This window comes from Hylaeus volcanicus, chromosome 5 (genome assembly GCF_026283585.1).
Source record: "Hylaeus volcanicus isolate JK05 chromosome 5, UHH_iyHylVolc1.0_haploid, whole genome shotgun sequence".
NCBI lineage: Eukaryota > Metazoa > Arthropoda > Insecta > Hymenoptera > Colletidae > Hylaeus > Hylaeus volcanicus.
The window spans coordinates 6,036,176-6,048,385 of NC_071980.1; the positions used below are offsets into that span (position 1 = coordinate 6,036,176).

General features: G+C 29.3%; 4 protein-coding genes across 9 annotated transcripts; 2 read left to right on the top strand and 2 right to left on the bottom strand.

Moving 5' to 3' along the window:
- The first annotated feature begins 654 nt into the window (after positions 1-654).
- LOC128876502 (histone deacetylase complex subunit SAP30 homolog) lies at positions 655-2,810 on the top strand. Its single transcript, XM_054122927.1, has 3 exons — positions 655-1,378; positions 2,132-2,359; positions 2,534-2,810. Exons 1-3 carry the CDS (start codon positions 1,208-1,210, stop codon positions 2,660-2,662), a joined length of 528 nt encoding a protein of 175 aa, XP_053978902.1. The 5' UTR covers positions 655-1,207; the 3' UTR covers positions 2,663-2,810.
- Positions 2,797-5,172, bottom strand: LOC128876500 (exosome complex component RRP45). Of its 2 annotated transcripts, none has more exons than XM_054122922.1 (9): positions 4,806-5,172; positions 4,628-4,722; positions 4,337-4,559; positions 3,975-4,192; positions 3,663-3,890; positions 3,439-3,572; positions 3,278-3,354; positions 3,079-3,205; positions 2,797-2,975 (listed from the first exon to the last, which is right to left on the bottom strand). In XM_054122922.1, the coding sequence occupies exons 1-9, from the start codon at positions 4,869-4,871 to the stop codon at positions 2,914-2,916; spliced, it is 1,230 nt and encodes a 409-aa protein (XP_053978897.1). In that variant the 5' UTR covers positions 4,872-5,172; the 3' UTR covers positions 2,797-2,913. The 2 variants fall into 2 exon arrangements, with proteins under 2 accessions (XP_053978897.1, XP_053978896.1); XM_054122921.1 differs by having other exon boundaries at positions 3,278-3,357; positions 4,806-5,170.
- A 531-nt stretch (positions 5,173-5,703) lies between these two features.
- On the top strand, positions 5,704-8,754 carry LOC128876501 (high mobility group protein B1-like). 3 transcript variants are annotated; one of them, XM_054122924.1, is made up of 7 exons: positions 5,704-6,072; positions 6,742-6,823; positions 7,102-7,279; positions 7,426-7,544; positions 7,625-7,767; positions 7,825-7,999; positions 8,081-8,754. In XM_054122924.1, the coding sequence occupies exons 2-7, from the start codon at positions 6,800-6,802 to the stop codon at positions 8,141-8,143; spliced, it is 702 nt and encodes a 233-aa protein (XP_053978899.1). In that variant the 5' UTR covers positions 5,704-6,072; positions 6,742-6,799; the 3' UTR covers positions 8,144-8,754. The 3 variants fall into 3 exon arrangements, with proteins under 3 accessions (XP_053978899.1, XP_053978901.1, XP_053978900.1); XM_054122926.1 differs by lacking the exon at positions 6,742-6,823 and adding an exon at positions 6,186-6,214 and having other exon boundaries at positions 5,706-6,072; XM_054122925.1 differs by lacking the exon at positions 6,742-6,823 and having other exon boundaries at positions 5,706-6,072.
- LOC128876499 (alkylated DNA repair protein alkB homolog 8) lies at positions 8,135-11,902 on the bottom strand. 3 transcript variants are annotated; one of them, XM_054122918.1, is made up of 8 exons: positions 11,618-11,902; positions 11,128-11,288; positions 10,816-11,047; positions 10,592-10,714; positions 10,303-10,503; positions 9,759-10,144; positions 9,530-9,685; positions 8,135-9,452 (listed from the first exon to the last, which is right to left on the bottom strand). In XM_054122918.1, the coding sequence occupies exons 2-8, from the start codon at positions 11,227-11,229 to the stop codon at positions 8,910-8,912; spliced, it is 1,743 nt and encodes a 580-aa protein (XP_053978893.1). In that variant the 5' UTR covers positions 11,230-11,288; positions 11,618-11,902; the 3' UTR covers positions 8,135-8,909. The 3 variants fall into 3 exon arrangements, with proteins under 3 accessions (XP_053978893.1, XP_053978895.1, XP_053978894.1); XM_054122920.1 differs by lacking the exon at positions 10,303-10,503 and having other exon boundaries at positions 9,759-9,997; positions 11,618-11,900; XM_054122919.1 differs by lacking the exon at positions 11,618-11,902 and having other exon boundaries at positions 10,816-11,019; positions 11,128-11,599.
- Between the last annotated feature and the right edge of the window lie 308 nt (positions 11,903-12,210).

A 12,210-nucleotide genomic window follows, 5' to 3' on the forward strand; every position in this document is an offset into this window, starting at 1 on the left:
AGGCGTAGTACTGTGAGTGCATTCCGTTTAGGACTTACAAAAATAGTACCAACGTCGCTGTATGTCATGACTCGTGCTGAAAACGCTTATTTCACCAACATAGATCAGCGATTGCTAGTTACTAACTTCAGACGTGTCCAGAACATTAAAATCGACCATTTTGTATGAACTAAAATGCGTCACATCACCAATGAACACAAGTAGTAGAATATTGTGTTCTATGACGTGCTATTTATAATTAAGAAAAAAATAATAATGGGCTGATTTTGGTTTGTGGAAAAGTATAAATCTAATTTCACTTTTGAATTGCCCGTTATTTAAGATTTTGGAGGGAGCCTAACCTTCGATTGGCGTATATTTGTAACATGAGAAAAATGGCGTAACAGTAGCCTATACTTACATTGTAAAGATTTATAGTTTTCATCTTTTTTGTGATCGAATAAAATTGCCGAATAAAATGTTCTCTCTTTTGTCAGTAAAAATTATCCTGTCGATGACGTTCTGTAAAGTTGGTAGTATTGAATCTTACCGAATAGGAATTTTTCAGTGGCATGTACGTATGTGAATTTAATGTGTGTACATATGTACCCGTATGTACACATACCGTCGCGCAGTACCGTGCGATTGCGTGTCGGTGCGATACAACTGGATATAACGTAGTGGTGTAAATAATACAACGCGGGTGAAGTCGGGTGAAGTGTTATGCCATAGAATTTCAGAGAAATCTATAAAAACGATAACGTATAGCAAAGAAATAGTAGAGTTAAATGTTTACATTCGAAAGAAATTCTCAAACTATTTGCTGCAACAGACATGTAACACTAACTCGTGTATTAAATTATTTGAAAGAGAAAAACTGAAATGTTATACGACACCGCTTAACACCAAAGTGTTTCTTAATACGCAAACTCTACTATTTTAAATTATCGATTTGTATACTTGAATCTTTGCATCGAATAACAGACTAAACATCGCGTAACGAAAGTTACTTTCGACCGTGAAGAAAGAAATGAATTTCGTTAATAAATCGTGAATGACAAATGAAATTCATCGGGAAATTATGAGCGTGAAAAGCAGACATCACCAAGTGCATTTTACTCTGGGACACGCCGTTTTTTGACGTAAACATACGTCGTGACATTTCGAGGTTGTTAAAGTTCTACATACTCTTCATACTGATTTAGTTGATGTTAAGAATAAAAAAAAAATGAATGGATTCAGTACCGGTGAAGAAGATTCCAGAGGAGCTGCTGATCAAATTTGTTGCCTTGTAGATGAGGGTGAACGATGCACTCGGCCAGCTGGCAACGCTTCTTACAGTAAACGTATTCAAAAAACTGTAACACAGCGGCGATTAAAACTTAATCTTGATCAAGTGGTAAGATTTATAATTATGTGAAATTCCATCAAAAATTATTTACAGAACTCATCCCTTCTCAAGTCTATTTTTATATTATTTTTCTTCATATGATTTTAAATATTATATGTTACTAATGAAATTTAGATTATTGTGTAGAGTGCAATGGAACTTTGGTATCCATAGTAATTAAATTGTTTAGATTCTTCATGGGTAATTAAAGCCAGTGAGTAATCAACACTGATACTACACTGTGTTTATTTATTGACTTTTGGTGATATAAATATGTACAATTGAATATTTCTAAATGGCTGTTATAGTGACAAGTGTCTTTTGACATAATACATAGCCTGTATGATTGAAAAAAAATATAAATTATTATTTTTATATTCTGGTCTTTAGGATCGTTTTTTATGCAAATATAAGAAAGAAAAAAGGGTATATTTTAAACGATAGTATTTTCAATATTACTGCCATTTTATGAAGGCTTTTTTCAGGAAAATCTAATCATAGTAATACATGTTAAGTGTTATAAATGTAATATTGTAAAAATTAATATTGTAAAAGATAGTTATTAAAGGAAAATAATAAAAAAGTAGGAAAATTTCAAGAGAAACATAATTCTTACAGTGTAAAAGTAGTGTGACCTTTTCTATTTGTGTTGTAACTATCCATGAATAATCAAATTTTTTAAGTAAATTTTTGAATAGTAAGGTTTGACTATGTATGATTAGGTAACACTCTTATATCATTGTATATCTGATTTGTCAATAGGCACGTCATATATACATTTGTGATTATCATAAACAAGTAATACAATGCGCAAGATCTAAACAACAACAACAGCGTAGGCGTAAGGATTCAGAAGAAGATTCAGGCGAAACAGATAATGATCTTCCAGAGGTCGATCTTTTTCAATTACAAGTTGGCACATTAAGGCGGTACAAAAGGCACTACAAAGTTTCTACACGACCAGGCTTAAATAAAGCTCAGTTAGCTGATGTAAGTGTACTAGAAAAATGTACTTCCATATGAATTATAGTGTCTTTTATTTATAAAATATTTTTTTTCAAATCATATTGTAGTATATTATCATTTTTCATAAAAAGTGCAAAATGTTAAACTTTGTGAAAATATAAATATATTACTAATAATTATTTATATATTTTGTTTTAGACGCTTATGAAGCATTTCAAGACCATCCCTGTAGTTGAAAAAGAAGCACTAAGCTTTTTCATTTATACAGTAAAAACTAATGCAAATAAATTGGATCAAAAAAATGGTTTAAGTAATGATACTACATAGCCTAGGCTTCCTTTCATGAATTTTGTTATTGTAATAATATTTTACTAGCGAGAGCAAAAAATATGTATGGATTTTTACTTGTTAATAGGCATAGGTATTTTATAAAATCTATGTATAAAATACACTTAAAAATATATGTATAACAAGACGCCTTAACATATTATTTATTTGTGCCATAGTTTTTAATTGTTGCTTGATAAATAAGGTAAGAATGATGTTTTTCGATTTATTGATTTAGTAATTTACATTTATTATGATATATCTTTTAAATTCAGCATTTCAACTGTTTCTTCTTCGCTATCTCCGCTTAATTCTAAAACAGTAATAATTGAACAATTAATTATCTATGTTTCATACATTAAAGGAATCGAATAGATAAAAACCATACAGAAAAGTGTCAAATTATAAAACAGTACCTATGTTATCTAACACTATCGTTTCTTTCTTCTTCACTTCAGCTGCAATTTCAATGTCATTTGTTTCTTCCTCGGAGGATTCCGACATATTCCACGTATTTGGTCCACCGTCACCAACCGATACACTCTGTAAAAATAATTTATAAATCACATTTAAATTGTTTCAATTCTACCTTGTTCTAATTAAAGAAGTACTTACACTATCTATTATTAATTCAGCAGAACCTTCTCCAGGTTTTATAATCCTATATTTATTTTCATCCTCTTCTGTATAATCTTCTATGCAAATTTTGTACAATGAAGTGAGTTGATTGATAAAGAATTATTAAAATAAAATTATAAATACAAAATAAAATTTACCATCAGGTTCGATTTTTCCTATTTCACCCCATTTACGTAGTTTAATACTAATGCGTTCACTGTTCATTGTAGTAAATTTATTCATTGTTATAGATTCTTTAAAACGATTTGTATTACGGTCATCTTTCTTATACCTGCGCATGCACGTGCAATTAAAACAAGTTAAACATGTCATATTAAAATCGTTACAAAACAATTATGTCATATAAATTTATAAAACAAACCTTGCTTCTACATCATATGCTACTGCCTCTTTAATCTGTTTCAGTAATTCGGCTGCATAGTTTGCTGCATAACTAGATACTGCTGATATAACATCTTCCACAGTCATAGTTTTGGTTAAATAATTAAAATGCAAACTACAAACTTCTCTGTACGAATTTACACCAAGAGTAAGTTGAGCTACACCAACTCGTTCTTCTAGATATGTGGGATCCATAATTGTGTTTCCACTAAACAAATAAAACTTTATATAGAAAATATACATACCTAAACTTATTTTACTTTATATAATTAAGCTATTTGAAAGTACTGACCTCTCAAATGTTATAAAAGAGACACAAACTGGATAATGATATAATGTCAAAGGCAAAGGATCTTTTTCAGAAAATGGATGAATTATAATGTCTTCGCCAGTTGAAGTCACATCTGGCCTATGAAAATGTGACAGAGCAGCTAATGTTGCAATTGATGCACAATCAATTAAATTTCCATCATGATTAATAATATTAATGTCGACTCTTAAGTTCCATGCCTGCATTAAATTAAGTATTCAAATTGACATAATTACATAGACTCCACTCCACAACTTCAATTACATAGATGTACAATAAATGTAACTTATACAATTTTTCATTGTATTGTATGTAACATTTTTAATACCTGAGTAATTACTCACCTTCTTATCAGCTACAATACATAAGGATTCTAAGTCTATACACTTAGAATCTTTGAAACACTTTTCCAGTTGTCTGCTAATCAATATCGAAGACTCAGATTGTTTACCAGCATCAAAATGTTGTGCAGCCATTGGATTAAGTTCAACATTTATATGCAACATCCCTTCATTGGGACGAGATGTTTTAGGTTGTTGAATATCAGAAGTTACTTGCACCACAGCTCTGTAATAAAATAATCATTTAAAAACATCACAAAATATGAAAGTTATAATAGAAAATAATAATTATACCTAGTTTGCCCAAGTAAAACCATACAGCTACCCCAATTTGATCCAAAATAAATTTTAACAGGTCGCGCTTCCAATAAATTTCTGCCATCTAATCGCTAAAAAATATTTTAATATTTTAAATTAATTCAATCACATGTGCTTATTTAAATACAGCAATGAAATATGAACAAAATCATACCGTTCCTCGTTCCACTGATTTATTTACAAACTTTCTTTCACAATTGGTTAACAAAGATTCCTTCATGATTTACTATATTTATTTATATACACGTCAAACACGTGGCTATTTAAAAATGTAAAAATCATCAAAACAAATATAACCGTGATTCAAATGTGGAGATATTTTATAGTTTATGTTTTATTGTAAGCATATTTAGTTTATTCACGTTCAATAATTGTACGAATTACTTATTCATTCATTCGTGTTTACAAAATACGGTATAAATATTATCAAATATACTAGTATCGATTTGTTGATGATTGAATGACAAAACCTCATGCAACCTCATGATTTGCCCAGATCTCATTGGTTCCCTGTGTGTTTACGTAGAAGTGGGGAATTCTGTTGTGAAGTTTACTGGAACGAACTTAGTAATATTTCTGAAGATAAAATTTTGAGAATATAAAACAGACCATTTTAAAATTAATTATATTTAATAACAATTTGATTGTATTTCATAAAATTTTTCCGTGCTTTACGTTAAATAAAAATAAAACTCAACTAATAATAAATTCATAAGAGTGGTGTAAGTCTCACGTTGTTCTCAGTTGTTATAAATTCATAAAGATCGTATTGCTTTGATAACGATGACCATATTAGCATTTAATCAATAGAGTAGTGTCTGAAATTATGGTATTCCAAACTATCTGTATCCCATATGAACTTCCCTTAATATTCATACATTTTTCAATTGTCTTGGCAATTTCGATATCATTTTGGGAATAGAATTTAAAGAAACAAGAGAAATATTTGATGGCAAAATGCGAACTTTGAAATTTGATAAATGTGACTAATGTTACAAAAAAAAAAACAGTCTGTAGGAATGCGTGCGCGCCCGCGCGGGCGTTATGCGTGTGCAATACACACTACCAAATGGCCATGCCCGGTCATGTCTGCTTCAATTAGCTTGGTTTATACGATCTGTTTTTTAACGTCGAGTCCTATCGTCAATAATCCGCATTCTATGGTTCAATAACTAACGAGAATTGTATCAGTGAAATATACGGAATTTTAATAAATCTGAATATCAGTGTTTAGTTAAAGTTGCGTTCAAGTATCGTACGCGTTCCATGTATAATGCTGATCACGGTCCGCGTGATATGTACGGATAGATACGTATAGATAGGACCGATTTGTAGAATGAATGCTTAATAAGTTACTTTCCGCGTTGCTTAAAGTCGCTTCTCACGAATATCTTTGCAACGTTGTCTTTTAATTATTACTGGTAAGTTTAATCACCTTCTACGTTCCATACTTAATATTCTTTCGTTTACGATTCTCAAATTCTCGCCGTACAATTCGCAGTTCGTGAAAGGTAGCTTTTATTTTGTGTTGTAGCAGCGATTGCCTTTGTACGTCATCTGTAGGTAAATATCTGTTACATTTACCTCTTACTTTCATTGCTTGCGTATTTCTATCATATTTGAATGTTACATTATTTCCGTTCGTTTTCTCGCTGTTACCAATATTATTTTTACCTTTTTCTTCTTGTTGAGTATATTCAACATATTCTTTTGACAACGATGTTTGTTAATTAAATTTCGTAAAAATATTATTGAATATGTAAATATATTGTATACGCAATTTCCTAGTAATATATGTGATATGTAATTTGTAATGTAATTCGTAGTGGTTATAAAAACGAAATATGCGTGTTTCAGCATTAACAAATTTTTTCAATTGAAATATAGATTTGCTAGAATTTCGGATAAATTGCTGCAAACATTACTAATATAATCAAGTAGTAGGATGTAATATTTGTATATTATTAATCGTTTGTTATTAAATGAAAGAGGGAAAATTTTGTTATACTTCTTCAGTTATAATGCAATTTTTATGCAAATTATTATTCTTATGATGCAAGATTTTGAATTTTGTCGTGTTTGTTCTGCAGAACTTGGGAAAACTATTCATAATGGTATTTTATTAAGATCGAAACAATAGTATTTTATATGGTTTATATAAATATATTCGTGGTAAGTAATATGTAATAGCCCTTAGAAAAATTATAAGTTTCAGAATTATATAGAAACAAAAGTATGAAATTGATATAAAACCATGAATTTTATTTATATCGTTGTTTTGTATATGTTATCATGGATAGACGTGGTTTTTAGTGAATATAGCAACCAAATTTCTTATTAATGTGAAAACATGAAAATAATTATTGATCTTGAAATATTCATATGTGTAATCATCAGAATGTTGATTATCTAAATGACTGATGCAAAGGAATATATTAAATATATTATAGATTATTACAATTTTGGGAAACTTATCAATCTCTTCAGGACGAAATATTAAAAAAGAATATTCTACAATCATGGAATCATCTGACAGGAAAAATGTTTATCTTACAAAGACGGGTGATAACTCTTTAAATACTGGAATGAGAGACACAATGATCGTTGGTCAAACAAATATGACACCAGGTAAAATGTTATTCAGTTTTAAAACATTTACATTAGAATCTTTTCAAGTTGCCTCACTAAATATTAGCAATATATTCCAAAGTATTTTTAATAGAAACATTTAATTAGTTTTCAAGCTTATGCATAATTAATTGTTTAATGTTCAGAATGTGGGGAACCTGTAATGAAACCTGGAAATGTATCCAGTGTTTCAAACAATCAAGCAAAATGGTCAAATATGCAAAGTAAAAATTTTATTATTAATGCAGTACCAGTAAAAAATGAAGTAAGTTTGCTCTGAATAATGTGACCAAGATTTTATATAATGGCAATATACATGTTAACAGAATTATGTTACATCACTAGATTGTACATCTTGAAGATGGAGCACATTGCAATAAGAAAATGCACTACTATGAAAGACATTATGTGAGCCATGATGAAACAGAAAAACCAACACGTAGGGGAACTAAAAGATACAGAGACAAAGATGCACCAAAAAGAGCATTGTATGTGTTTGCAACATTGATTAGTGTTTGATGTTTTGTTTATAAATATTATTTCAGGTCTGCATTTTTCTATTTTTGCCAAGAGTTACGTGGAAAAATGAGAGAATTACATCCAGAAATGGGAGTAGGCGATATTGCCAAAGAGTTGGGTAAACTATGGATGAGTACAGATCTTCAAACAAAATCAAAGTATATGGCAATAGCAGAAGAAGATAGAGCCAGATATGAAAGAGTAAATAAAATTTATTATATTTTATGTTTGAAGGTTCTGAAGAAAAGTCTAAAATTAATGTTTACTACTTTAATTATTTAGGAAATAATTGCATATAATAAAAGAGTAAAAAATTATGATCCAGAGGAAGTTGGGCCTGTGTAAGTTTTTGAATATATTAAGGAAGAGAGGACAGTATACTTTGTCCTAAGTCAAGCACTCGCCAATTGAAAATACATAACAATTTTACTAATAGTTTAGTATTGTCAATCGTTGTATATATTATGTACACTATTGACATTAACATCTAAAAAAAAATTACACTCAATATAAAATTTGGTTGCAATTCTGGAAAATAGCATTTGAAAACAATTATCATCCTGTATTAATTTTATAATTGGAGACACTATTTTTGTGCGAATAAGGTGTGCTAATATATTTACAAATGATACCTAATACAAATAATTACATTAATATCAATAGTAATAATATTGAAAACTATAATGCCGACGATAATAATAATATTATTATTAATGATGATGATAATGATAATCTATATTGCTATTAAATATGTTATACAATTGAAGCACAATAGCAAGTAAAAGTCAAGCAGAGTGAGCTTTGTACAGTGCACTTGTCTTGTCTACTAATGCATTATTCATGTTTATAACGAAAAAAACTAGATATCAGGGATTATTTATATCTAAAACCCTGTATAGTACACATATTCCATGTATTTTGTTCTTTTTCCAATAAAGGTAAAAACATTTAAAGCATTCTTGTATTCCTATTTCACTTTTTAATTAATTTTGTGATTTTAATCAGTATGCAATATGATTTGCAATTCTTTTATATATATATCGTGGACATGAATTGGGATATTAAGAAACACGTGGGATTTATTCTTAAATTTTATTTTAATTAATTTATTTCATTTTTTTTGTAAAAGTACACACCAATTCCCTTGATCATAGTATGTATTTTTTATTGTAAAGGCAAATACTTCTGAACATAATTGTGCTAATTCATTTTCTTCGAATACATGATAATATCTGAGGAAATCTCCTCCTCCCTTTCTTTTCCAAGGAACAAGCATATCAGTAGACACAAATTTTGTGCGATTTTCGTGTACTGGTAGTGTTACACCATATTCTGTCAATTTTTGTTTACACGCAGGTTCGTTTTCTTTTGTGGTTATATTGTATTTTAAATAAGCTGATCGAGTGGAATCCTTTTCTTGCTCTTTCGCCCATACATAAATTAAACATTTTCCATTTGGTTTAAGAACTCGTGCTAATTCAGAAATTGCTTGCTTTCTTCTTTCATGAGTTGAAAGATGATGAATTACCGCTATACTTATCGCTGCATCTAAACTATTGCTTTTATATGGTAAGTATAAACAATCGGATAAAAATACTTCAAAATTTTTACTGTGACATATCTTCATTAAATTCTGACTTCTATCACATCCAATCTGCAGTATTAAGTTTGAGAGTAACATATAACTAATAAAATTAAGCAATAGTAATAGAAATGACTAGCAATGCATACCTTAAATATATGTTTTTGTTCATGGAGATATTTGCCATTTCCACAACCTACGTCTAAGAGAATATCACCTGGACTTAGTGACTGAAGAAATTTTGACACATTCGGCCACTGTTTATGTCTTGTTTCATCAAAATGACTTGAAATCTTTTCATAAACCTATAAATATATGTATTTAATAATTTTCTATGAATAGAATAAAATAAGTAAACAACATTTTTTTGCCACATACTTCATGGACATAAGAATTTTCTATTCCTGTGGCCACTTTATTATCAATAAGAGTATCGGTACAAGTTTTTTTTGTGTCACAATATTCTGGAAAAGTGCAATAGCAATCACCACTCCTCACTTTTCTGAATGTAAACGATACCCTTGTACCTCGTGGCTGCGTTGTAATTCCATTTACAGTCTCTACTACATCATTGTGTCTTGGACAAATTCCATGTGACCATGCATATCGAGCTTCCCCTGACATAATTAACAATGAACGAGGCGGTAAAAGAATAGCAACTCTTTTATCTTCTCGTTTAAAATCCATGATACATGCTGAACCCAATGACAAAGATAATATAGTATCTTCAAAAATACTATGTGTGTCAATGTGTGATGGAATTCCTTAAATCATGATGTACCACAGTTATCTTGTAAAGAAACTTCTGTTATGATAGGTATGTCAAACATGTAGCTTTAATAATTAGATTTTGCAATATTTTAGATCTGATTATAATGAGTTTGACATGCCTATGATATGGAGTAAATTTTGTATAATATACCTTGACCAGGTAGGTAGCGATTAATTGTTAATTGATCATAATCATACAGTACATCATACTTTTTGAATAATACTTGCAAAAATTTATAGATTTCAGGAATAGGTGAAATTGATTCATGAGGATCTACTGTATTCGAATCATATTGAAATTCATATCCAAAATGTTTAACTTTTCTATGTTTTAACTCAGATGATTTTGATGCTAGAAAGTGAATAATTAAGTATGACTATCACAAACTTCTGACAATTTAGAACACTTTTTTATATGAAATATAAATTGGTTATAATACCCTCATCACTCCAATTAATTGATTTTAACAAAGCCTCTTCTTCTTCTTTAGTTATAATATTTTCTATTAGCCTAAGCCCAGAAGGAAGATCAGAAGATAATTGATGGTAATCTATATTGGGAACTGAAATCAAATTAAAAAATATATATTTTTTATGGTATTTTGATTTATTTAAAAATGGAAGAAAATATAATATAAATTTCGGAGGAAATTATATTATATACCTGATTCTGTAAATGATGCATACAATGGTGTACTTTGTTCTTTAAGTTTAACACAACCATGAATTTGATTATATATATGTTCAGCATCTTTATTAGAATAACATTTGATAAAACAATATGATTTGTTTGGTATCATTACTAAGTCATATTTACTGATCAATGGATCTACAATACTTTGTAATGTTTCCCTTTGAAGTCCAGTTACTAAACCACCATTACAAATCATTACATTCTATGAAAAAGGAGAAAAATAAATATACGAGATGTATTTTATTATAATATACTTCATTTTTTTTTAAATTAAATACTAACTTTTGTTACATTATCACAGCATTTAATATTCATATCTTTAAAAAGCCTATGGTAAGCTCTTTTCTGTTTACGATTACTTTTCTTAATTAACTTCTCTTCCATTATTTTCAAGAATATTAAATCACATTAAATTGATTAACATTCTATGAAGTGTATAATACCTGAAATTATAGTACAAACGTTCTCTGTATAAAACTTGAAAACAATAACCAAATTTAGAAAGTTTTGCGTGACATTCGAATTGTATGTTTCTGTAACATGTGTACTTTAACCTCTTGAGGGACAAATTTTAAATGGATTTTTGTTTGCTCTAATTAAATACACAAAAATTAAAGCAAATTTTATATATAAATCAATGTTAATATACATAACAATATGCTGTCTCACTTTAATGTGGTATACTTTTTAATTCTAAAACATATTGCGATTGTAAGTGAAAGTTTTAAATGCCTATTGAGTGTAAATAAGGAAAAAGGAAAAAGGTACGAACCAATATGTTCAGTATCAAGGTGTATATTCTCAAAGAGAAATACGGAGAATATGTCTTAATCTTTAGTGGGACGTTTAGCGAATGAAGATAGAAGAATCAAATTATGATGCGTATTAGATGCGATAATAAAAATCTATTTTAAAGGCATAGCCTCGTCGTTCTTTCTAATAAACCTGTTATATTCTTTATTATGCTAGCCAATTATTGCCCCAGAGGAATGAGCAGTACCATAATTGTTAAAAATTATAGTTTATTATTCATAACATTCATTGCATTCATATTTTGCCATATATAAAATGACATGAACATGAACGGCAGTTAATGGACCCAAAAACGGTATCGCCATCTAGCGGCGGGGTCCGAACTAATTTTTCGTATATATTATCATTTTTTATTTTTTTTTGCATATTCGTACAATTTTACATCGTAATTATCATACATCATCTTCTAATTGTTGAATTAGATAATAATAATTAACTGATATTCAGTTTTTTAAATAAATAAAAATTCCCCAAAATGTGGCGTCATCTCTCGGCAAATCCCCCAAGTTTGTCGTAAAATAGTTCCCCCATCGCGCCGCTAGATGGCGCCAC